The sequence below is a fragment of the Nuphar pumila genome, chromosome 3 (assembly GCF_984573655.1).
Source record: "Nuphar pumila chromosome 3, dmNupPumi1.hap1.1, whole genome shotgun sequence".
Classification (NCBI taxonomy): domain Eukaryota; kingdom Viridiplantae; phylum Streptophyta; class Magnoliopsida; order Nymphaeales; family Nymphaeaceae; genus Nuphar; species Nuphar pumila.
This window is the reverse complement of record NC_143251.1, coordinates 110,485,417-110,513,311: the sequence shown is the minus strand read 5'-3', so window position 1 is coordinate 110,513,311 and position 27,895 is coordinate 110,485,417. Positions and strand designations below refer to the sequence as shown.

The window sequence follows — 27,895 nt, the reverse complement described above, 5'->3', positions numbered from 1 at the left end:
ATTCCACAATAATAGAGATGGACAAGCCATTGATCACATAATCAACAGGAAACTTTTACATATCTAACACAAATGAAGGATTAACAACATACAAAAACGGTCCCTCCAATGCATTTATCTATGTAGGGGACCCAGACTGCTCATGATATCATCTCGCTACCTTCTACAGAAACAATTGATATCACACATCATAAAGCTTGTTAGCTATTCTCACAGACCAGTTGAACCCACAAATCTTGGTCATCTTTTTTTCTCTTTTTCTTGATAGGGAAGCTTTGTCCCCACATGATTTGAGCCTGAAACCCTTTGGTTATGATAGTATGACTTTACCATCCAGCTATCTCACTGTCTGCGCTAAAGTAGCTCCATCAACTGCTGAACAACATCTGTATTTTGAAAAGACGAAAAAAAGAGCATCCATTTAACAGGCCAGAAACTCTAGGACAAAGCAGAACAGGATGCCAGAAAAAAAAATGCATGAACAGCCATGACAGAATCTGGAGCAAGTACCTTGCAGAATTGATGGTGTGGTCTGAAACTCTTCCCACAAACTTTGATTGGAAAATAGGTCCATATTAAGAATTTTAGAAGCAAGAAACACAGCTCCAGCAGCAATATGATGCGGCTTAAACTGAAGCCATAGGGAACTTCGAAGTCTAACAACACGCAGTAAATACCAGTTAGTCAAAATGAACTGTTCATCATAACACCATGAATTACACAGGTAGAAATGGTAAATCATAAAACAAGCAACAGCATACATGCACTACTAGCCGTAAAACGCTGCAGTGACAATTTCTGCTTCCACATGATGCACATCAAAGTCAAAACTAATATCACAAAATCTCAACTAATAAGGAGAGCATAGAATGAAATTGCGATCTAGTTTCCTTACCAACTATTTGATGCAGCCATCCAAGTAACACATCTTCGATTGATGCTTCAGAAGAAAAACTGCAAGCCCTACATTGTTGAAGCATGGAGCTCCTTGAATCTTCACATCAAATTAAGGGCATAATTATGCCCTTGGGGACTTGTAATGGATCCCCAATCCAAACTTCAGAGTGTTTCAGCAAAGGGTACTCGGCAGATGTTTTTTTTTTTTGGAACATGCATACGTGGCAGATGTTCAGTAGCAAAAAGATGGCTTTTGGTTTTAGCAAGTGTGCAATATTCACACTTTTGCATGGAAACTCCCATATGAACTATACACGAGTATCAATGATATAGAATGCCACAACTAGAAGTCTTGGAAAGGATGGCATTGAAGCCACTCATCGGGTTGCAATGTATGTTATTTACAGGGCAATATTATTCTTTGGAAACTTGGTGCCACAACTAGGAGTCTTGGAATCGTATCCAAAGGAAGGTATTTAAGCCACTTATTAGTCTTCTATGCATGTCATCTGCAGGGCAAAATTATTCTTTTCAATTTTGGTGGGCCACTAGATTGGGGGAGTGATTTCAAAATTGAAGTTTTTAAGTTGGTCAAAAAATAACGCCATCTAAAAAACTAATGACATTTAAGAATCCAAAAATCAATTTATTTTCTGCTGAGATCAGTCATCTGATTTGTTGTTATGCAAAAAGACAAGGAATAGCTATAACCTCTAGGAGACCAGAAAAGAAGCAAAAAAATTAAAAAGAAACAAGTTAGCAGAATTTTCATTATTATTTAGAAATTTGGCATACATTAGCCTTCAAAGGAAGAATATAAAGTACCAAAATGAAAACTTTTCTAAAGGCATGTAACAGAAGCAAAACAATAGTGCCATTTTTTTTTATTTATAACAATATCACCATTTAGAAGCAATGATATCTTCGGCACAGATCTCAACCATGTTCATGGAGTTCTCATATTATATGCAATTCCATGTGTGTTTGTATATGTGAGTCCATAAGAGAGGGAGAGAGAAAGTTTCTCGTTAGGTTCGTGATGTAATGAAACAAGTGAAAATACAATAGAAAACCCACTAGGGGCTAACAAGAATACAATAAAGAGTACAATAACCAAGTGAGAACAATCACAAAAGCACAAGAAGTTCACACAAGAGCCACTATGGGCAAGCACAATACATAAAAAATACATAAATATTATTCACTTGGAAAATGCTTAGAAAAGCATAAGCAATACAAGGAGGAGAGTGCTTTTAAATAGGCACAAGAGGACCCAAATGGGCTGGTCCAAGACTAGTTGGCTGTAAGTATCGTATCGTTACTTTCGGTGGGGCCCAAAATAATATACGTATCGTAAAAAATCATAATTATTAAATAAAAAAAACTAAAAATTCCAAAAAAAATCATGAAAAATCAGAAAAAATTAGCAACAATTCTAAAAAAAATCATGACACATGAAACAATGATGAATTTCACAAAATACAACCATAAAATCGCATATGAAGCATTTATGTCTCTATGAGATGCATAAGACATCATCAAACATCAACTATCTAACAAGAACAATGCAAAATATTAAATATCTTGCAATTAAGAATGTCACAAAACTCATACTTTCATATTACATAATAAAAAATATTATGGCAATAGTTGCACTCGATTTTCAATTGGTTTTCACTTATTACTTGAGTGCCCTATTGCCATGTCGGATCATTTGATGCCATCTTTATTGAAGTGTGGAACCTGATTTTTACCTTGATATAAATCCTTAATTTCTTTGAGATTTTTTATCTTAACCTGCTTCCTCGAGTGGAAAAATTGTGAAAATGTACTCTTACTTGAGCAAACCGCAAAAGTTCTCTCTTGTACATGTATCGATCCTCAAATCGTTCTCACAACTCCTAGGGTGCGTGGATACCCCTCAAATGGCCTCTACACAAATGAGGAAGTCCCCTCAAGAGGTCTTTAAAACCCAAAAAATAAAAAATAAGTTTTGATCCTTTTTAAATGATACAAGGTTGTATCGTACAATACATACGATACAAATATGATACACACTCGTATTGCGATATGAGTGTGTATCGTATCGCTTTTGCCCATAATAACGATACCTACAACATTGAGTCCAATGACTAGTTGGATTGGACTAACAACTATAAAGTACAATAAAAAACAATAAAAATAGTTTATGAGTCAGCCCGTAGTGGATCGACACCTATTACACATGTCAAAAGACTGAAATAGCCCTGATGGGTATTTCAGTTTACATATATAGAAAAACATTGTGAATATATATATATATATATATATATATATATATATATATATATATATTTTAACACTTCCCCTCAAACTTACGGTGCAATCACCGAAAGTTTGCCAAGAAGATATACAAAACAAGGTGAATGCAAGGCCTTAGTGAAGAAGTCTGTTGGTTGACATTCCGAAGTCACATACCACAACTCAATAGTTCCTTTCAGATATTCTTCTCGGACATAGTGACAACTCATCTCTATATGCTTGGCAAATTCGTAGAAAGTGTAATTGCTCGAACCGTAGATAACACTCTTATTGTCACAACACATCTTCGAAGGACTAGAGATGACTAAGCTTATATCTTTGATAAGACTCCTCAACCAAATAATCTTCAAAGTTGTTATTTCCATGACTTGGTGGATGATAAAGAGACCTTTTGTTGCTTCTTACACGTCCAAGATATAAGAGAGTTCTCTAAAAATATACAGAAACCAGTAGTTGAGATTTTATCATTAGAGTTATCTCCCCAATCTGCATCAATATAATTGATTAAATATAAAGAGAAAGTGGAGTATAAAAATAGTCATTTGGTTATAGAACTCTTGATATATCTGACAATTCCTAAAACAACACTCATATACATCATAGTTGATGCATGTTGAAACTGACTGGTTGAATGCACAACATGAGCAATGTCTAGTCTTGTAATGAATAAGTAGGCCAAGAATTCAATCAGTTGTTGATATAAAATTGCATCTTCAAGAGGAGTTTCATCTTTCAATCTTAATTTTGAATTTACGACCTCTAGAGTGTCAACCTTATTATCATCAGAAATTCTAGATTTGGAAATAATATCTACAACCAGCTTTATTTGAGACAAGATATATCCTCGAGGTGAGTAAGTCACTTTGATACCTAGAAAATATCTTAAAAAACCAAGGTCAAATATATCAAAATGATTTTTAAGAATATTTTCCATTTCATCAACCCTCTTTTTATCACTCCTTGTAATGATCATATCAACATATAACAAAAGAACAACAATATCAATACATGTATCTTTGACAAAAATAAATAATGTCAGTATAACAAGATTTATAACTCAAGTTTAACATAACTTTGATAAACTTATCATACCAAGCTTTGGGGCTTGCTTAAGCCCATACAAAGCTTTTCTTAACCGAAGAACTTTTTCTCTCTCGACCTCAAGACCAGGAGGAGGATCCATGTACACTTCCTCATTTAGGTCACTATTCAAAAAAACATTTTTGACAACAAGTTGGCAAATAGGTCACTTTTTAATGGATGTTAAGGCAATAAGTATTCTAACACTAATCGTACGAGCTAAGGGAGCAAAGGTATCTTCATAGTCTATCTCATACTCTTGGGAATAACCTTTGGCCACTAACTTAGCCTTATATCTTTCTAAAGATCCATCCTCTTTTGTTTCAACTTTATAAACCCACCTACATTCTATGGTCTTTTTTCCTATAGGTAATGATTGAATTTTCCAAGTCTTGGCATTCTCGATGGCTCCTAGCTCTAAATTCATGGCATCAATCCATTCGAGAATTTCTTTAGCCCCATTGTAGGTTAAAGGTTCATGAAATGAGTGGATAGACATAAGACAAACTCTATATCTAGGGAAAATATATCATAGGATACAAACCTTTCAGGAGGTCTAGAGGTTTTACTGGATTTCCTAACACTAGTTTATACAAACCTTTCAGGAGGTCTAAAGGTTCTATTGAATTTCTTAACAGTAGTTTATCCTAGATTTTGGTTTTGAGAATACCTATTAAGTGCACAAAGAGGATTTTCAACAATTCTTCTATAATAAATTTGAATATCACGATTTTGTGTGATATCTCACAAATTTTTGTCTATTTTTAAATTTAATAAATATAATTTTTATTTAAATAATTATATTTTCGATATCTTGAATTAATATAATATATATAAGGTATTTATAATAAGAGCTGACGTTGATTTTGGACATCGATATGGATCTTGGACTTGTTAACCGAGATCCATGATCAATATGGGTGTGGATAAATAAGTTTTAACAATGGGTTATAATAATAATAAAATAATATATATATATATTAGAGATATATATACAGAGTTAAGTTAGAAGGAGGTTTCGATTTCCCTTAAGGAAATAGAATACTTTCTATTTTCTAGAAAGGACATCCCCTCTATGACAGGAGTCTTATTTTGGATATAAATTGGGTGTAAGCCCTCTCTCTCTATCGATTTTGAGAGAGAGAAGAGGCTGTAACGAGAGAGAGAGAGGGGGGGGGGGGGGGGGCTGCGGCGTGCTTCTTCTTCTAACGTCTCCTTCCTCCTTTTCTTCACAAAACATCAAGGTATGGGTCTCTCTCTTAACCCAATAGAAAGGGGAGTAGCATGGGTCGATCATGCGTGGGTTTAAGGAAAATAGTAGACTAAGGCAGAAGCCAATGTAGTTCTGTGTATTTTCTGGGTTTTCTTTGGAATTAATGAGATTAGGTAGAAATGGGTGATATTTTTACCGGATTTTGATCATGGGTCCAGACCATGCTGGACTGGGTATTCTCATCGTAGAAATAAACCCTGTGTCGATTCTCTCTTGTAGCATAAGCAGTTTCTCTGTTGAATTCTTGATTTTAAATAGAATATGCCCAGGAGACAGCTTCACGTTGGGGAGGTAATCAAAGTTTAATTTTGATGGTTATGAGCAACATTCATGTAAATATGCATATGCAGAGCAACATAAATTTCAGGATTTGCACATGCCCACTACATGCATATGTAAGTAACATAGACTTAAAAATATCATTACCATGCATCATCAATAACTCTTTTGAGCCTCTTCGGCGTGCCGGGGTACAATTCACGTACCCACCGAGTCCAACCCATGCTGCCCGCATGCGGGACAGCATTGGTAGGCGCCGAAACAAACTTAATTAATTCCATGAAAGCATGTATAACAGTCCGGAAATAACCATGCAAATTCTGTATAAGTGCAGTCATAAAAATCCGCATCTAAAGCATGTATAATTTCATTTTTCTACGTGCATAAAATCCAAACTTTTAACATGTACAAATCTGAAATTAACAAGGGCATATTTACTTGTGAAAAATCTCCCACTAAATCTGATTCCACTTAAATCATTCATCACTTGTGAATTTAGTCTAAATCATGGGCATTCAATACGCAATGTTCTTGAACAAGTAAATCTGAAAGTGCAAAATCTGAATATAAACATGAATCAACACCCGTTCAGCATATGCGGAGAATCTGGATATATATTTTTTTTATTTAAGACTATTCAAACCGAGCCCAGTCGGCTGGGCTCTGCCAGTAGGTTGGGAGCCCAGCCAACTATCAATGGGGCTTGCCAGCCAAGTGGCAGCCCCAACATGAAACACCTATCCTTTTTTTTTTTTTGTTATTTAGTTTCATTCATTTTTTTTCTTTTTCAAGTTCTTTAATTTTTGTTTTCTATTTTTTTTTCTAGCTGACAGGGTCCCAGCCCAGCCGAACTCAGTCGGCTGGGACTGAACTAACCTAGTTCAGTCGGCTGGGGGCTAAAAGGAGTTATGGGTAATAAAAACTTTTGTTTTATAAATATATTTTTATATATATTTTTCTTTGTAAGCTACAGGCACCTGGTCCAACCGACCCAGTCGGCTGGGTCTGTGCCCTGCTGCACCTCACCCAGCCGGCTCAATCGGCTGGGGCGCCATACCAAGGCAATTGCCCAGCCAACTAAGTTCGGCTGGGCCTGCCAGCATCATAGCAAGTATAGTTTTTTTTTTCTTTTTGCTAACTATATGAAAAACTTTCTTGTAAAACAGGGACCCAATCCCAACCTGTGCAGTCGGCTAGGAGTGGACAGCAGACTGTCCTGTCCCAGCCGACTGCGTCAGCTTGGACTGGACCGCTGTCCGTCCCTGTCTCGGACAACCATCACATAGAGTCCGAATTTTTTTTTTAATGGATACATATAAAAAAAATCTTCTTTCATGGGTCGGATTCAATCTCAAGAATCATAGTCCCTTGTCCACTTGTCCGGATCTGTCCACTTGACCAGCGGACCGATCTGTCCAGGATGGACATAACGGACAAGGGTTCAGATCTGTGCAGATCTGCCCATCATCACAATGGCCAGATCTGTCCAGATTTATCCGCTAAACACATGGGACAGATCTGTCCAAAATATATATATTGTAAAACACAAATACATGCAGAAATAAACGTAGGAATCGAATGACACATACTCTAGACCTACCTACATCGATTTTCATGGATCAAAAGATGAAACACCAAAATAAAATTCATGATTCCCAAAAAAATATTGCCTAAAGCTTATTTAGGCTCTTTTTCTCATCCGAAACAAGAGAGAACACCCGTACATTGTTTGGAGTTTGAAAAACGGCCGGAAGAATCGATGGATGATTGAAGAGGAAGAGGATCTCCTCTTCTTCCTTCTCCTTCTTCTCCTTCTTTTGCTTCTTCCTTTCTTTCTCTCTTTTTTCTCTTTCTCTTTCTTTCTTTTCTTTTTTTGAGCTTATATAGATGGGATAGGGGGTGACGCCCCCCTTCCTTTCCAACATCTTCTAATAGTGGCTGGAGAGAGGACTTCCCATTTGGGAGTCCTTCTCCATCCTCTTTCCAATTTTTTTGTAATTCTATATTTGTTAACTTTTCCGCTCTCTTTCCTAATTCATGTAATCTTTCTTTTTTTTCTAGATTTTTCTACCTTTCTCAAATTAGTAAGGACTCTTCTAAGGAGTCCTAATTAGTTAGCAAATTATGAAATTGGGAATTAATTATATTTTAATAATTAATTAATTATTAATTATTTATCATTAATTAAATATCCAAAAACTTCCAGAGGGTACCTTAGGGAGTCTTTTTAACTTTAAATATTTTCAATTCAAACCTATTTATTGAATTTAAAGTTGTATTTTAATTGGATCTAGATTTTTTATCTGGATCCAGATCCAAATACAACAACAACAACAACTACGCCTTCATCCCAAAACAATTGGGGTCGGCGATATGAACCAACAAAGAAAATCATTTTGGGTCTTCCACATGAATCCTTCTCCTCCAATCATTTCTATCCAATGCCATGTCCTCGGTGAGGTTCAAAGCATTCATATCCTTTCCTATCATTTCCCTCCAAGTCTTCCTAGGCTTACCCCGACCTCTTTTAACTAATATATTTTCTCATTTCTCCATCCTTCTAACTGGAGCATCATTAGGCCTTCGCCGAATATGTCCAAACCACCGTAAACGATTCTCTCTCATCTTATTTTCAATGGGTGCAACGCCTACCTTCTTACGTATCTCCTCGTTCTGAATCTTATCTTTTATATCCAAGATCCAAATCTATATCCAAAATTCATTTGGATCCTAAGTGGATCAATTTCTTATTAATATTGGTCTTGGACTGAGTCCAGATACATATTAATTTGGATCATATGTATTGGATCCAATCCGATCTAAATCCGGACCCAGCCCATCGAGGCGGTCCTTTTTTTAAAAAAATTACGATTTTCGGGCCAACCATAACCCGAATTCGAAAAAGTAAAATACCGTTGAACTTAGAATTTCAAGATGCATCTAACGATATCTACTTTGAATTTTGCTTTCGAAATTAGCCCAAATTTAACCCGAATTTCGCTCGAATTTCACTCAAATTTAAAGGTTGAAAGTAAAACTTTTTGTCACCTTTTGATTGGCTCATTTAAGCCTTGCCGATGAGACCTAGGCCAAGCCCAGACTCAACTAACATATGCCTAGTATTGAGCAATTACCGATTTTTCTTTTATACTTAGCCAATTTTTTGAAGATCTCTAATTTGACTAAGTGTGAAAATACACGATATTACATCCCTACCCCTTTAAAAGAATTTTGTCCATGAAATTAGAACGTACCGAATAGGTGTTGGTAGTGTTGACGCATATCCGTCTCAGGCTCCTAGGTGCACTCGTCCAATTCGTGATGCTGCCAGCGCACCTTCATGAAAGGAATCGTCCTACTACGTAGTGTCCTCTCCTGGTGATCCACAATCTCCACCGGCCTCTACTCTGTCGTCAAGTTGTACCTCGATCGCCTCAGAGTGGATCACATGTGACGGGTCAGGTACATACTTCCTCAACATCAAGACGTGGAAGACATCATGAATCTGCGAAAATTGAGGAGGAAGTGTCACCTAGTATGCGGTCTCCCAAACTCGCTCAAGGATCTCGAAGGGCCTGACATACCAAGGACTCAGCTTCCTCTTCTTTCCAAACCGGAAGACACTCTTCATAGGCGAGATTCGTACGAATACACGATCGCCCACATCAAAATTGGGCTCCCTACGCCGCTGGTCGACATAGCTCTTTTGTCTGCTCTGTGTTGTGACCGACCTCTGCCGGATCAACTACACCTGGTCTGCGTAGTGCTGGATAACCTCTAGAGATTCCACTGCTCTCACTCTAACCTCATCATAGCACAATGGGAATCTACATGATCCGTTATACATGGCTTCGTATGAGGCCATACCTATACTGGCATAATAACTGTTGTACGAAAACTCTGCAAGTTTTACATGCCTATCCCAATCTCTTGCTCAATCCAAAGCACACGCTGTCAACATATCCTCGAGTGTCTGTATTGTTCGCTTTGTCTGCCTGTCAATCTGCGGATGGAAAGTCGTACTAAACTTCAACCTAGTGCCAAGGGCCTTCTGCAACTGGCGCCAGAATCAAGACGCGAAACGAGAGTCTCGATCTGACACTATTGATCGTGACACCCCATGAAGTCTAATTATCTCATCCACGTACAGGTCTGCTAAACTCTCCAAGCTCTGACTGATCCTGATCGAAAGAAAATCGGTACTCTTGGTCAATTTGTCCACTATCACCCAGATGGCATCGTGTTATCGATGGGTCCTCGGCAACCTTACAATGAAATCCATTAGAATATCATGTCACTTCCACTCTGAGATATCTAGTTGCTGCAGAAGTCCATCAGGTCTCTGGTGCTCAATCTTCACCTGCTGACAGGTGAGACACCGCAATACAAACTCGATGATATCTCGCTTCATCTCGTTTCACCAATTAGTCCTCTGAAGGTTATTTTAACATCTTGGTGGAACCAGAGTGAACGAAATATCTGGACTTGTGGGCCTCGCTCATCAGCTCCTCCCGCACTCCTTCGAGACCCACCATCTGTCTCCGAACATGATGGTCCCATCCTCCACTCGGCGAAATTGCGCATCTGACTTCTGGGCACTCACGTATAACTTCTCAAAATTTGGATCGACAGACTGAAGCTCCTCAATCCGATCTATGATCTCAGGCCGCACATGCATCCCAACACAAAGAATGCGTCTGGAATCGTCTGCAAATGGCTGTCATCTGAGAAACTCCTCGATCAGATCTCAATTGCGCCCTATCAGACTGGTCGTCGTGATTGATGTCTTCCTGCTAAGCGCATCTTTCGTCACATTCGCCTTACCAGGATGGTAGGCGATGGAGAAGTCATCATTCAGGAACTCCAACCACCTACGCTACCTCAAATTCAAATCACATTTAGTGAATATATACTTGAGGCTCTTGTGATCGGAAAAGACCTCGAACTGCTCCCCATATAGGTAGTGGCAGCAGATCTTCAACGTGAAGACCACTGCCACTAACTATAATTCATGTGTGGGGTAATTTTTCTCGTGCACCTTCAACTGCCGAGAAGCGTACGCGATGACATTTTCGTGTTGCATATGAACACAACCCAGTCTGACCCCTAATACACTACGAAACCACCAGTCACAGAAGGCAACATCAAAACCGGAATCGTGGTCAACCTCCTTTTTAGCTCCTCAAAGCTCTCCTCGCATCGAGGTAACCAATCAAACCTCACCCCCTTCTGCAATAGTCGAGTCATCGGGGCAACTATACATGAGAAGTCCTGGATGAATCGACGGTAGCAGCCCGCCAATCTCAAGAAACTCCTGATCTTTGTGACTGACTTTGGTTGCTCCCATGACAATAATGTCTCCACCTTTGCTGGATCAACCTCAACGCCCTTTGCAGAGATCATGTGGCCGAGAAACATCACTCTATCGAGCTAAAACTCAAACTTTGAGAACTTAGCATAAAGTTGATGTTCTATTAGTGTCTGCAATACAAACCGCATATGCTCTCGATGCTCCTCCACGCTCTCTGAGTAGATAAGAATATCATCGATGAACACGATGACAAAAGAGTCCAATCATATACTGAAGACCCGATTAATAAGGTACATAAATGTTGCAAGGGCGTTGGTGAGTCCAAAAGACCACCAGAAACTCATAATGCTCGTATCTGGACCTGAACGTGGTCTTCGGAATATCTTCCGCCCTAATTTGCAGTTGATGGTATCCGGAATGAAGGTCTATCTTCAAGAACACCTTTGTCTTCCTCAGTTGATCGAACAGATCATCGATCCTAGGCACAGGGTATTTGTTCTTTATCATCACTTGGTTCAGCAGACGGTAATCAATACAAAGCCGCATGGACCCATCCTTATTCTTGGCAAAGAAGACCGGTACACCCCAAGGGGATACACTCAGCCTGATGAAGCCCTTGTCAAGAAGCTCCTACAACGGCTTCTTCAGTTACACTAGCTCTACAAGTTCCATGTGATATGGCGCTCGAGAAACTGGTGTTGTGCCCGACACTAACTCGGTCTTCCTATAAGGTGGCAATCCCAGCAAGTCCTCGGGAAAGACGTCTGAAAACTCATAAACAACATCTAACTGCTCCAAGGGTGTCGTCTGACTGTCCTTCGTGGATACACTAGCCAATAACACCATGCAACCCTGCTTGTGGTAGTTAGAGATCTTCAAAGCTGAGACCACCTTCACCTCGCTCATCGGTCTAGTCGCCTGGAATACAAGTGCCGACAGATCGGGGCGCTCCAACAGAGCTTTCTTTCTCGAACACTAGAGGGTAGCATTGTATCTGGACAACCAGTTCATAACCAGAATGACATCATAGAAAGTCATATCTATTATAACCAAGTAGGCAAACAACTCATGCCTCTTGATAACCACACAAACTGCAGGAAAATATTTCTCGCAAGATGAGGATGTGCCTATCGGAAACATCATATCAAAAGCCTTCTCAAGGTTAAATAGAACCAAGTCAAGCAAACTCGCAAACGATGTAGAGATAAAATTGTGGGTAGCATCAAAATCAAACATCACACGAGCATAATGATCAGCAATTAAGAAGACACCTTCGATCATATCAGCATGATCGCCCTGTGTGGTAGCTATAGCGGCGTAAACTCCCCCATTCGTTTTCGGTTGTCCAATCTCCCCCTATGAATATACACTATATTTTAACACATGAAATTTATAAAACAATAAATTATAAGGAATATATAAAATAATGAAATAAACCAACCTCCCCCCCCCCCCAACCAATAAACCCTCAAAAACAAAAGAAAAAAAAAACTTGTTAATATGGTAGAAGTATGCTTGTCCAATCTCTTCTTTTTGTGTTTGACCAAGCATATATGTAGAGTATTGAACTATACAAAGGGGTATTTGTGTCCTTCAACGGTTACCCTAATATGTGCCTAATAAATGTGATGGTGCTAATGGAATGAAGGCATCTCTCTCTCTCTCTCTCTCTCTCTCTCTCTCTCTCTCTCTCTCTCTCTCTCTCTCTCTCTCTCTCTCTCTCTCTCTCTCTTGCTCCTTTTCAGTCTACACATTGAAGAATATAACCACGGAGAAAGAACAAAGATAATGGACCTCTAGACCATATTGACAAATATCTTGAGATTTTATAAAATATTAGAAAAAGAGCACAATATTTTGTTAGAAGTTAAATATGCCAATAAATTTGTGGTACTTTCAAAATATCACATTCTTATCATTTAAATGAACTAATTATACATATACTTTTTACAGGAAAAATCTTGGAAGAAACTTTTATTTTATTTTTCATGTAATTTTAGTTATATTATAATTTTTAATTTATAAAATTTTCACGATAATTTTCAAAAAAACTTATAAAAAAATATTTAAACATATTCCAAGAATTTTATTGCAATTGCAAGTTGTTTTGACTCAATCTAACCTCATAATGTGTTCATTGTGGTGGATTTAATGGGAATCGAAAATCAAGTTTTTTTAGTCGAAAAAAATTGGTGCATTTGCCCACAAGGGCTCCTATCATCTGGTAAGGGCGACTTGCGAATGTCACCAAGTTGATGGGATGTCACAAGTTCAAACCCCAAGGGTGGTATCTCTTATTGCAAGGTCGAAGCTGAGTGTACTCCCCGACGAGCAGGGGGGACTTCAAGGGTTTTACCAACTGGAGGCCAGCCAATGTGCAATCAGTGATGGGGGGTTTCTCCTTGGATTATCAAAATCAATGCATTTACAACAGTCAATTCTTGCATTGCCGGTAAAACCTGCACACAGGTCAAATTCTGGTAATTCAAAATCTGGTTCCCACTAAAAACGTCATGTATGTAAGAAGATAAGACCCACAATCGAATCTTAAAATGATACTCACAAAAGGTCTCTCACAAGAACCACGAAGGTTCATAAACAATACACACTCACAAGAACCACTAGGGTTCATACAATATACCCAAAAAAGGTATGCAAAGTAATAGAAAAATATAATCTTTATTCAAATGAGAAAATATCCTTCCAAAAGATATGTTACAAGGGGGAATCACCCCATATTTATAACACTCAAAAGATGAGGCCAAGAGGGAGTCGTTGGATTTCCAACGGCTCTAAATAGAGTCGTTGGAGGTCCAACGACTCTCTAATACAAAAAGCTTTTTGACTTTGGTCAAAAAGCAAAGGGGTCTATGAATGTCAAAAAACTAAAAATAAAACCTAACCTAATTACATTCTAACTAGAATACATAACTAGACTAAAAAACTAAAGAGAATACAAATGATATTACAGTTTTTAATACTCACCCTCAAACTTATGGTTGAATAACCGAAAGTGTGTTCAAGAGAAAGTGAAATCGAGGAGCAGCAAGAGGTTTGGTAAAGAAATCTGCCAGTTGATATTCTGAGGAAACATAGGAAAGATCAATGGTGCCATGTAAAAATTTCTCTCGCACGTAGTGATAATCCATTTCAATATGCTTGGTGCATTCGTGAAATGTTCGGTTTCGGGCAAAGTAAATAAAACTTTTGTTTTCGCAGCATAGTCTTGATGCTCCTGTACTTTCAACACCCATGTCCTAAAGCAAGAACCTTAGCCAGACTACTTCTATAGAGGTTGTAGCCATCACCCTGTACTCAGCTTCAGTTGATGAGAGAGAGACATTTTGTTGCTTCTTGCAACTCCATGAAATCAATGATTCTCCTAAAACTACACAAAAAACAGTAGTTGAGTGTTGATCATTAGGATCAACCCTGCAATCTACATCAGTATAAACAGTTAAATCTAAGGAGGAAGAAGCAGACAAAAAAAGTCCTCTAAAAATGGAGGTTTTAATATATCTAATAATGCGTGAAACAGCTTCCATATGAACAGTGGTAGGAGCATGCTGAAATTGACTTGTTGTGTGGACGGCAGGCATGGGCAATGTTTAGTCTTGTAATAGAGAGATAAGACAATGCCCCGACAAGTTGTCTGTAAGGTGTCGAATTTTCAAGTGGTTCTCCATCATTAATCTTCATTTTGATGTTCACAACTTCAGGAGTGTCAATCTATTTTTCATCTGAGATACCAGACCTGTCAACAATATCTAAGGCAAATTTAGATTTAGTTAACAAATAGCCTCTAAAAGAATAAGCGACTTCTATACCAAGAAAGAATTTTAAGAAACCCAAATCACTCATTTCGAAATGTGTTTTGAGAAATTTTTTAATGATGTCAACCACTTGCTTATCACTTTCAGTGATAATCATGTTGTCTACATAAAGAAGAATAATGGTAATACTTACATCAAAATTCTTAACAAACAAAGTTGTGTCAGTAAAACAAGATTGAAAACTAAAATCAATCATAATTTGACTAAATTTATCATACCAAGCTTTTGCGGCTTGCATAAGCCCATATAAGGCCTTATTTAATCGAAGATCCTTTCCTTTTAGAATGTTGATACCAGGTGGTGGTTTCATATATACTTCTTCAGCTAGATTTCTATTAAAAAATGCATTTTTAACATCCATTTAATATATATGTCATTTCTTTGAAGACGCTAGACCTATCAGGATCCTAACTGTGGTCACTCTAGCAACTGGAGCAAAAGTCTCTTCATCGTTTATTCTATATTCTTGAGAATAGCCTTTGACAACTAATCGAGCTTTAAACCTTTCAAGAGTGTCATCACTCTTGGTTTTAACTTTATACACACATCGACAACCTATAGGTTTTTTACCTAGTGGAATATCTTGAATCGTCCAAGTATTTGCCTTTTCTAAAACCTTTAATTTTGTTATCATTGCTTCGACCCATTCGGATTGTTCTTTTGCTGCATCATAGTTAGAAGGTTCTACATAGGAATGTAATAAAGCAATATAGGCTTGATACTTTGGTGAAAAGGACTCATATGACACAAATTTTCCGAGAGCTTTAAACACTCTAGACGATTTTCTTGTTGACACTTGTTCCTATCCTTTAATATATCTTTCAAGAGCATATGGTTTCTCTAAATTACCTCGCCTAGAGTATTGAATATAATCTGGATGATCACTAAATGATCATGTATTTGTCATGTCATGTTGTTCTTCTTGACTCTCATCTATATCACCTTGATCAATTTTTGGAACTAAGTCCAACAGAAATGAATATTCATCTATTTCCTTAGAGTTCACTTTAAAAAAATACTTTCTTTTTTCAGAAAGGACACATTCTACGTACAATTTTTTAGCTTTGATATCAAAACAACTATAGCCTTTTTGATGACTTGCATGTCCTAAAAAGGTACACGGGATAGCATGAGGAGAGAGTTTGTCATTTTTGTTGAAAAAAAAAAAAACATTTGCGCCAAAAAACTCTTAACCTAGAGTAATATGGGATTTGTTTAAAAAGTTTTTCTCAAATGACTTGATTAATTTCTTCCAAACTAATGGAATAAGTAGGCGGGTGTCTTGCCCTCGTACACCTCAAAACAATGAAATTGTTGAACGGAAGCATCGCTATATTGTCGAGAGTGCAATAAGCATGATGCATGATAGTAATCTTCTAGTTACCTTCTGGGCAGAAGTTTTTCATTCAGTGGTGTATGTCATAAACCGATTGCCCATAAATATCTTGAAAGATAAATCACCATATTTTTTCTTTGTATGGAGTTCATCCAAATTATCATGATTTGTGTCTATTCGGTTATATATGTTATGTTCATGTTGACAGTTCAATATGGCACAAGTTTCAGGATAAGGCCTTGAAGTGCAGATTTGTGGGATATGTTGATGATTATAAACGGTATAGATGTTATTACCCCGTGAGTAAGCGCATCAAAATATCTAGGAATGTTGTTTTTGATGAACTAAACTTTGATCATAATGTTAACACTTCTTCTGAAATTGAAGTTTATCATCCCTGGTTGAACTCTAATCTCTTTTCTAGTGCTGATGATATTTGTCTTTCAAAATGTGATCAAAGGAATGAGGGAAACATGTCTGATGCCGCACAAAAGAGTCAGGAAAGCATGATATCTGAACCACTCTTGGCACCCAAAAGGTATAAAGGCATCGTTTACTCTCGATGAGAGGAGGCAACCCCTATCTCTAATCAGGAGATGAACTCTTCTTATGTTCTTGTTTCATCCCTTGATCCCAAAAGATCTACTCACTCTCGACATCCGATTGAAAAGTTGGTTAGTTATGAGAATTTCACGATGGACTTCCAACTCTTTTTAACCTCTTTAGGTAAGAAAGATCAACCCATAACATTTTATCAAGCTTTAAATTCTAAAAGGTAGATCGAAGCTATGAATGAAGAAATGGAGGCTCTTCATGAATGTGGTACTTGGGATATTGTTCCCAGACCACATGATAGAAATGTTGTTAGGTCAAAGTGGGTGTATAAAATAAAGTACAAGTCAGATGGTACTAATGGTACTATTGAACGATACAAGGCTAGACTGGTTGCAAAGGATTTCACACAGGAGCAAGGACAAGACTATGATGAGACCTTCAATCCGGTTGTGAAAATGGGCACCATCAGAATTATATTATCATTTGCTATTGAGCACCAGTGGACCCTTAGTCAACTGGATGTCAAAAATGCATTTCAGCATAGAAAACCGAAAGAGGAAGTGTACATGGAGCAGCCCACTAGATATGCAGAAGGAAACTCCAAAGAATACGTGTGCAGGTTAAGAGAACTATATATGGTTTGAAGCAAGTGTCTCGATCTTGGTTTAACAGTTTCTCTCTTGAAGTAGAGAAATATGGTTTCAGTCAATCTCTTCTTGATCATTCTCTTTTCATATTCAAATGCAAAGATATAGTTACCCTGTTATTGATATATGTAGATGACATTATCATTACAGGTAACTCTAATGAACATATTGAGCAGGTCAAAGAGCTCCTGAACCACAAATTTAAGATGAAGGATCTTGGAAAACTGCGGTATTTTCTTAGAGTTGAAGTTGACAGGACTAGTGAAGGCATGACCCTTACCCAACATAAGTATACCATTGATGTTCTCAGCAAGGCAGGTATGAAAGATTGCAAACCTCTAAGCACACCCAATGTACTCCATCAGAAACTCAGTTCCCAAGATGGAGAATTGTACGATGACCCTACAGGATATCGCAGGATACTAGGGATGCTTCAATATGTCACTTTCACTCGGCCTGATATTTTCTACTCAGTTAATCAGGTATCTCAGTTCATGCATGAGCCGCATGTTGGGCATATGAAAGTTGTTAAATGTATTCTTCAGTATTTGAAGAAAACTATCGGAGATGGTCTTTTGTATAGAAAGAGTATGAATGGGCATCATACGCATGAACTTCTTACTTACACAGAAGCAAACTAGGCAGGAGATCTAGATGAGCAAAGGTCGGTCACAGGTTACTGTGTTTTCATTGGTCTAAATCTAGTCTCATAGAGCAGTAGGAAACAAAAGGCCATTGTCAGGTCGAGCACATAAGCCGAATATAGATTAATGGCAGTTGTCACAGCCGAAGTAACATGGATTAGACACCTATTGACAGAAGTAGGAGAATCGATCTCTCAATGCCTTCTCTTATGTGACAATCAAAGTGCCATTATCATGTCCTTTAATCCCATCTATCATAGTCATGCCAATCATATTGAAATAGATCAACATTTTGTAAGACAAAAGGTTGAAGAGAAGAAAATTGAACTTGAATTTGTTCGGACTATTGATCAAGTTGATGACTTGTTTACAAAAGGGTTGATCAAGGACAGATTTTGGATGTTAAAAGCCAAGTTGTTCATGGTTCAAAACCATGTACAACTTGAGGGAGGGTGAAAAGAAGTCGTCATTCATATCTGGGTTTGGATCCGAGATCCAAACCCAACTCAAGTTCATTATGCCACATGTTTATTAATGGTTCAATTGTATTTAAGTCTGTTGTGTAAAGGGTATTTTGGTACCCTAATATTTGTATTAGCATATACTTAATGAAAAGCCTAATGCGTAGATCCCTATTAAGGGTTTTCAGCAGCACACGTTCTCTCTCCCATTCTATCTCTATCTTGTGATTGAACATCGGAATCTTCAATTTCTATCAGTTGTATCATCAAGCAATGATACAATAAAATGCATCCTTGTGAGAAAGTTAAAGAATAGAAGAAAAAGCTGGGAAGACTATAGGCCACTGTGCACAACTTTATGTCTAATTGAGTTCATATTGGTGACGTAAATGTCTCTCAACCTCATAAACTCTTCACGACTTATTATCCACTGAAGAATTCTCTCAATAACCAGGGTCTAGTCAACATGGATTAGGCAATGAAACCTTTGGCAAGGATTAGGTGTGAATGAAACCTTCACAGCAATAACACCAGCTCCTGTTAGATTGTGGCCCATCAGAAAGCCCAACCTACTGTAGGAAATTTGAACATACTTTCCAAACAGTAACATAGGTTTCCTTCCATGCTCTAAAATCCTTAAGTCTTTCATTCCAAAACAAGCAAAGCATCCACCAAGCTGTGTCAAGTCACCAACTCCACAATTTGTACAAACAACAAATCAAGGCCCTGTGGCACAAACATAAGCAGATTCTGTCATTAAAAGGGGACAAGAAGCATGCCAAGTAGTCTACCAAGAAATGAGTAGACCACGGAACACCCACTGTGTCCAATGCAAATCATACATGTACTTGTCAAAGAGATACCTTATCCTCATAATTATCACAAGCCAAAGAGCAACTCAAGGCAGCTAGCCACACAAAGCACTGCCCTGAGATCAAAACTGGTCCCCAAACAGAATCAGGAAAAAGCAGTCAATTTCAACTCCCACATAAAACCATAAAGAGGAGCCTGATAAGGCCTTAGTGCCAAAGTCACCACTTAAGCATTTTTTACTTTCTTTTCCTTATCCTTGGAATTTTTCCTGCAGAAAATATGAAGGATCAACCATCCATTGCTTGTCACTTTCTTCTTTTTAGGTATCTTATGAATATCATAACTCCAATCAAACCTGCTTAACCAATTAACAACTCAGACATCTTGCACTGACCAAGGCAATTATCAAATGAGACTAACGCTGAGGGCATACTGGTGCTCAACTGAAAGCAGCATTAAAGCATCTAAATACTTTCTCTACCTCTCAAGGCTTTAAAATGTAATCTTTTTTTTGTAATTCATGAAGAGAAGACCTCTTTTTTTTTAATTAGAAGATCCACAAAACCTTGTGGTATTTGAAAGAAAACCAAAAGATGTTCAAATGTGATAAATCTTAACATCTTTTCAATAAGAACAGACTATAGAGACCATGTTATTTTCCCGCATCATCCATCAGTAGACAAGAGACTATGGCTAGCCATAACTACGCCTTCAATAGCTTCACTCAGTACATCACCAGGGTGAAACATAGATAGGCAGTCAACATTGAACAGCAAAAGGGCCGATGTAGCACATCGACATAAGGTTGCCTTCGACCACCATGCAATCTGTCAACAGCAATAACAAGACAATTTTTTTGGTCCAGAAGTCACACAGAGAAAGAAACCAGTTGACAAAACTATGAAACAAGAACCATGAAATAGTGCCATACTAATAATTCATTTGTGACTCATAAACCCTTCCAGTATAATATAGATGATTGTTACCTAAGAGAAATATATCTTTCTGAGGAAGGTACTCCATTCTTAGTGAAAAAGAAAAGGCAATGGAAATTAAACTAATGTGATTAATAAGCTTACCCTTCATTGACCAAGTTCCAAGCCAGATTTAGTAGGACAGATTGTGTAAGTCCTAACTTGTTAAGGACTGAGGTGAGAGGAACATATGGATGTTGAACACCAAGCTCAAAATCCAGAGTTGTCAGTATTATGTGCTCAGCCTCAATGACACGTTCCCGGAACTCCTCAAACCAGTCCTGTTTCGCATTAAACAAGCCCAATAAAGAAAGAAAGGTGTTACAATTTCCTGAAAAGAAATCTTCACAGTAAGAATAAAAATAATAAAGAATCGATTCCCATATATTCCATCCTAACTCGAAGGGAGACTTAAAATCTGAAATTACCTACATAATTCCAAAGTTGTATGAAGAGGTAAAAGAGATAAAGATACTCACAACAGACAGTAAACAAGGGGGAAATGAGAAACCATGTTTATAGCAAATTTCAAAAGCTGCCTTCAGCACAGTGTTCAAAGGGTGAGGAGTCTCCTCAGACTTTGCTGCCAAGAAAAGAGAAGCCGTAGCAATTAACTGCAACAAGAAATTTTGATTTGTCTGAGCCATGATGGATATATATAAATCATGAAGTAATCAAATCCAGAGAGCACAAACATAAGAAAGCATAAACTGACATCCAATTTTTTTATTCCCGAGACTTGAAAAGTACAGACTTTTCGTCTAACCAACAAAAACATATCTTCAAAGAAGCAAGATAGTGTATGTAATCATACATAACACCTTCATCACATAGAACACCTTTCTGTGACAGTTCATCAATGCTCATAAAGAGACTTAAGGGGGCTGCCATAATGCTTCCCATTTCCCTTAACTAGATCTACCTTCCTAACTTAAAAGAATTTTCAAAAATAAAAAGTTCATATCATTTCTTTATTCTCAGAAAAAAGTCACATCATAATTTTTGAATTCAAAAGAGCATTGGTTGAACAGAAAAGATTCACCAATCACTAAAAGGTTTGCCTTCAACTTCTTCACCAAAGTTTCCAAATAGCCAAACAGGTTACCAAGACAGCCCATCTACAAACAAATTTAACCGTGCCGCACTAAAGAAAAACTGCAGCAGATAAATTCTGGCTGACAAACATTAATTTGTCCCTTCACAACCTTCAATCCAAAGAGTACATATCAGATAGCAATCACTGTTTCGCCAACTAAAACCTGAAACTTCAATTCATACCATCTGAAGATAAAGGCAATTTATGCTAGACCCATAGCCAATAACAATAAGCATTTGCTCAGGCCACAGGCAGGCAGATCCCATATAGGCAAGCTGAATGAGATGGACACAGCAAGAAGTATCCCTTTGGCTGGAGGAAAAAAAAAAGGGAAAAAAGAAAAGAGCTTATCTTGACTTAGTTCATATTGTACATTGGAGATGGATTTCAGCGTGAAGAGTAGAGAGCCAACCAAACCAGTGCAGTAGGACTTCTGGGCATTTTGGTAAGCCAGATCCTGGCAGCACTTGTAGCTATAACCATCCAGCAAGCTGGTGGTCAATCCACTACACATGGTAGAATTGATAGACTTCTGTACCATCTCCCATGAGAATGTGTTGAAAGGGAAGGGCTACTATTTTAAGCTGATCAGTTCCATGGAAATCATTATGTGTTAATATGAAAAAGAAAAGCTTTAAGGGCTTAAATTTACCACGTCAGAATTGTGTTGAAAGGGAAGGGCTACCATCTTTTAGCTGGTCAGTTCCATGGATATCATTATGTGATAATACGAAAAGAAAAGCCTTTGAAAGCTTAGATTTACCTCTTCCATGGTCCTTAGGTAACAGGTTATTTGAACTCTCAAATACATGTCAAAATATGAAGGCATGCCTAATATAACATAGCAGATAAATGCAAATAGTCTCTGGGGAAAAGCTAATCGAACAAATTTAAGTTCTAGAAATTACAGCAAATTATCTAATCTACAATAAAAAAACTGATTGACAAAGGAATGGAAAACATGATGTGTGAATGAAATCATAACCAGCACCAAGCTGCTAACACGAAATGCAATCCATGCCTTCTCAAGTCCATAAAAAATGATCCTGTTACCCATGAGAAAGCATGGCAATAAATAGGCTAAAAGTAGTATCATGGCAAATACATTGAAACACCAAAATAGCAGGTTGTAATACAATAGTACTTCATTGCAAACAACATCAGTAAGTTGCACAAACACATATTTAGTAGACTAGCTGTAGTAAAGGCATCAATCATGGGTAAGAAACAAAACTCTAGACTGAAATCAAAATGGCCAGAAACTCACAAAAAGATCCTGACAAGCATGCGAACGGCGAACAAAGAAACGGTGGCAAAGGACTATTGCAGTTCCGATTGTAGTCTGAGGCCTGCAAATTTCGGCAATGTATCCTTAGAACTTAAGACAGATCAACCATGTCTGTAACTGAGCTAATGCTACCGCCTAAAGAGAAAATGTATCATGCAATTTCCACAGCATTATCAAACAGAAGTATCATCTAAAATATTGGGATCGAAAATGACAAGTGGAACACTGAATTTGAAGCAAGCACCAGCATGAAAGCAGTTCCACAATATACATGGGAATGTCTACAGCTTCCTGATTAAAAGTCAAACAAGTACTTGAACAGAAGCACGAATCTTCCAACATGTAACCTTGGATCATATCTTTCAGCAAAGTAATATCTCTACAAAGGAAACCCAGATGGTCCTCTAGAACACAAACCAGTTATCATTATGTAAGTATTGATGAGTTGCACGGACATTGTAAAAACCCCAAACTGGTAGGATAGTAGGCCCTGCAGGTGGATGGTATTCTATATGTATTTCTGATAGATTGGGTATGCCATCAATGTCTGATATGCATATTGTAACATTATAGGAAGACCTCAGGGCTGGATAGCTAGAGTTTTGTTATATCTTTGTAGCATTCAAAAAAATAAAGATGTACTTTTTTAAAGCTGCTCGTTTTTAAATGCCTTCCATGGATAAAACCTAAAAGCATCATTAGAGTATGACAACATGAAGTGATTGGTTCCTCCTAATGGTAGGAGGTTATGGACAGTCTTAATTTTCAATGTTTTAGTTCTTTTCTTGAAATCTAACATTATAGATGTGATCTATGGTCTGTTTAGCAGAAATAGGCTTTTGGATCATCTGATTATGACATGTGAGCAGGTTTTATAAGGCTTCAAAAATCAACGGCTCAAAATTTTAATAAATTTAAAGACTGACTCATAATCATATTTTTTCATCGAGAAAATATGATCCAACATTCGATTCCTAGTAAATGGAGCATGCTGAATACATCTGTGAGGTCAGATTTGCCAAACATGGCTTGAAACATAAAAAGTTCAGCACCATCCACACTGTGGGGACGGTTATGAGAAACCAATTTTGCTGGCAATATGTATCTAGATTCTAGAACTGTCTTATTACTTTATGGCTTTTCTAACTTGTCCAAAAAACAGAAGATTTCTTTGTAATAACTGTGGCTTTTGTTTATCCTTTTAGAAAACATCATTTATCAACAAAATTAAACTCATTTAAAAGGAAGAAAGAGATCAACAGAACCAAAGAAAATAGCCAAAAGCATGAGATCAGATATTCAAAAGTCACATCCAAAATCATGTCAGAAAGATCAAATAAAACAAATTGACAGCCTCCCATTTAATCGACTATGGCCCTAAAAATAACCTAGTGTCGAGCAAACTAGGCAACCTGAGTAGAAGACAACTCGTCCATAGGCAATTCAATCTAGTCATGCATTAAACATGTACGTGGGCATATATATATATATATGTATATATATATATATATATATATATATATATATATATATATATATATTCTGTTTGTTCCAAAATACCCAATAGGGGTATTTTGGTCTTTTCACATGTAATATAAGTTGTTCTTTAAAAACAACTTATTTTTTAGGTTTTTTGCTTTTTTATTTTTATCTTTTTTATTTTTTTATTTTTCTCTTTTTGGGACCCTTGGGAACCCCACATTTGTAGACGTTGGGGGTCCCCAAGGGTCATAAATATGACCGTTGGGGCTCCCCAACGTCTACTTTGTGGGAGCCCCAAGGCCTCCCTCTCTCTCATTCTTTGTGTATATATAGAAGAGTGTTCCCCCTCTATTTTGTAGTTGTTCTCTCACTAACTCTCAATAATATTACTTCTTTTTTTGCCTTTTGGCATTTCCCCTCCATGGGTTTATGTGTTTACACTTAAAGTGCTTGTGTAATCTTCTTGGTTTTATTTGTGTTTTCGCTTATTTCATTACATGGTATCAGAACCATTTGGGTTTTTTTTATCTTAGAAGGGTTTTTTTGTGTCACTTTGAAGATTGTGATCAAAGCTCTTTCTCTCTCCTCATTTCTACCTTCTTCTTCAATATGCAACACGATTCAAGGGTGGAGCTCTCCTTCAAGCTCAATGGTTCAAATTATTTGATGTGGGCATCGGCTATGGAGAATCACCTTCGCGGGAAGAAACTTTGGGGCTTTGTGATGGGGACGTCTCTTGAACCAACATTGAAGTTCACTAAAATCGAAAAAGGTGTTGAAAAGGCTCTTGATGGGGATGACCACCTTAAAGCCATTCATGACCATCAAGCAAAAGTAGAAGATTGAGAAAGTAACCAGCCAAGATTTTGGCGTGGTTCATGAACAATGTTGACATAAAAATTTGTGCCAACATTGCTAAGTTTCGAAAGGCCAATGAAGCTTGGTTCTTCCTTGGGTATGTATACCCAAAAGGATCTAGTTAGACAATTTTTTTGTCAAGAAAAAATTAGATCTACTAAACAAGGGGACATGAGTGTCTACGATTATTTTAGTGCTTTGTCTCTCCTTTGGGACGAACTTGCTCTTTTTTAGCCTAAATGGGTGGCTTCAGAAGATATTGAAATGAGATGAAAACAAATTGAAAAATAACACTTTTTCCAATTTCTTCAAGGTCTTAGACCGGAATTTGATCAAGGGCATCTCTTCTTCATAAGAGCAAGGCATTGCCTATCGAAGATGCCCTTGCCGAAGTATGCCAAGAGGAAACTCGTCTTGGCATGACTCATAAGAATTATGATATTTTGGCCGTTACTAGGCCGGGATCAAATGTAAAACCTATAAACCTCCTCACTTTGACAAAAATAATAACTATGGAAATGGATCCAATTATAATAGTGGATATAGGAAAGGTATTATTTGTCACTATTGCAATGAACCGGGACATATTAGAACGGGACATATTATTTGTCGCTTATTTTATTACAATACACCCACATGCATGCACCCCACCCCCAAAAACACACAATATTCACAAAAATATGTACAACGCTCAGAAATTCACATAAGTATGTACAATGGTCACAAATCAAGAAGACTCAAATCATTCCCTCATGCAATCATGCTTACAACGACATAGAAATCAATTAATGAAAACTTAGGCAACTTAAGCTGAGTTAACTGTTTGAGCCTGGAGAGGAGAACACTTATTCTCTTGGATTCGGTTCATTGAGTTGAGAAATGTGGTTTCCATTATGTACTTGAACCAACTTGGGCAATCAATTGCTCGGTTCACTCTTCAAAGTAATGTAGATTGTCCAAAGACAATTCCATTAAGCATGATTGAAAGTCATCAAGGCATCTCAAATCAGAACAAGTAGTTTGACATTTGCAAAAGAAAAACAAAAAAGGACCAACAATGCACTGCTACAAATACAAAAAAAGCAAACACAATAAAGTTTTTAGATAACACATCAACAATGCAATACATTACAAACAAATGAAATCTCAAGAATACTCACAGCTCTAGCCGCATTCCAAGATTTTGAAGGAAAGCACAGTATGAATATCTCAAATACATTTCTCTATGTAAATCTATGCCATCCTTCCTTGAAGGAGAACACCTCTCTAGTTCTTCCCTGGACATGAAACCATCCGAAAAATCACTAGAATTGTCACTCATTGAAACACTGTCTGAATGCCTCACTGGTTCGTAGTTGGAGTTAGAAAAGGAGCCATTGTCATCATCTGCTCTCGCTAGACCGATGAACATACTGCTAGTCGAAGGTGCAATACATCGATGGGCATCTTTTGTAGCCATTGCAGCAGCATAATTGCTAATAGTATCCAAATGCAAACACCATCTTCCCCCAAAATCCCAAGAATAGGAAGGAAACCTGTAATTCTGACCAGATGGGTTCCCAATTATCGAGTTCCGCTGTCTCTTAAACGCTGGAGGCACACCAACTTGCCCATCATCATTGCAGAACTCATGAAACTTCCTCGTTAGATCTTGTACATTGTTATAATTTCTCACCACCATCACACCTCCATTGGATAAAGACACCGATGATTGCACATTTTGATATCTTCCATGCAAAGATGGCTGGGTATCCTGATACCCACCTTGCCAAGATGTACGGCGATGATTTTGTGAGCACGCCATGCCTCTGATACACAAATTCAAGGTGCCCAACTGAGAAAAAAAAACCTAATTCACCAAAAATTTCGGAACCTCAATTCAAAATACGAACAATTGTGTCCCAAAATATCAAATAATCAACAAAAAATTACAAAACTGCATAATTCAACCATCAAATCAAACTCCCGATGATCAAATTCAGAAAATTCCAAAGAAACGATCTAGTAAATAAATGAAAATTACCTCGTTCACTCTTCGTTCTGTCTCTCAGAACCAAATAAGAGAGAGAGCGAGACCCGCAGTGTTGAAAGAACAATTTTCAATTATAGAAAAGCGATCCTCAAGAGATAACCGAAAGACGGATGCAGCACCTCTCGGTTACAGAACGTATAAAACCATCAAATTTAAATCCCTACGGGGGGCTCTTCTTCATACCAAGAATTCCCAAGAAAAGGCGAGGTGGGGATCGATTTTCTGAGTCTCCTGAAGCAAAGAATATTCTTCGAAATCGGTTGGATGGGATTTTCTTAGAGACGAAACCGAAAAGAAGAAGACAGGAAGAGAAACGAGTTGTTTGGTGTTCCACGGAATCCAAGTGCAATAGCAAAACCCGAGTTTTCTTTCCTCCTCGACTTCGCTTTCAAAGAGAGAGAGACGGTGGGTGAGAGAGGAAAAGCCGGTTTTCTTTCCTTCCCACCTTCGATTTGAGAGAGAGAGAAATTTGATCCAATAGAGTGCGTTTGAATGCCTCCTCGGATCTCTAGTTCGATAGACTGAACAGATCCACGGATTTCTAGCCTGATGGGAGGAGGTATTTTAGGGATGCAAACCGGTCGGGTTTTGGATAGGGGTGTCAATGGGTCTGGTTTGGTTAGGACCCAGGTGGAATCAGACTTGGATCAGATTTTTGGGTATAGTATCGGGTTCAAACCCAGTTTAATTAGGTCCACTATAAGAAAAAACATACCCAGACCCGATAAGAACTAC

General features: G+C 37.7%; 1 protein-coding gene across 4 annotated transcripts; it reads right to left on the bottom strand.

Annotated features, from left to right (window-relative positions):
• LOC149843283 (cyclin-T1-3-like) lies at positions 1-27,586 on the bottom strand. 4 transcript variants are annotated; one of them, XM_089999694.1, is made up of 7 exons: positions 27,152-27,586; positions 26,289-26,977; positions 22,768-22,849; positions 20,884-21,018; positions 20,510-20,685; positions 511-656; positions 1-386 (listed from the first exon to the last, which is right to left on the bottom strand). In XM_089999694.1, exons 2-7 carry the CDS (start codon positions 26,930-26,932, stop codon positions 355-357), a joined length of 1,215 nt encoding a protein of 404 aa, XP_089855820.1. In that variant the 5' UTR covers positions 26,933-26,977; positions 27,152-27,586; the 3' UTR covers positions 1-354. The 4 variants fall into 4 exon arrangements, with proteins under 4 accessions (XP_089855820.1, XP_089855822.1, XP_089855823.1 ...); XM_089999696.1 differs by having other exon boundaries at positions 26,289-26,962; positions 27,152-27,576; XM_089999697.1 differs by having other exon boundaries at positions 26,289-26,936; positions 27,152-27,576.
• Positions 27,587-27,895: the final 309 nt, after the last annotated feature.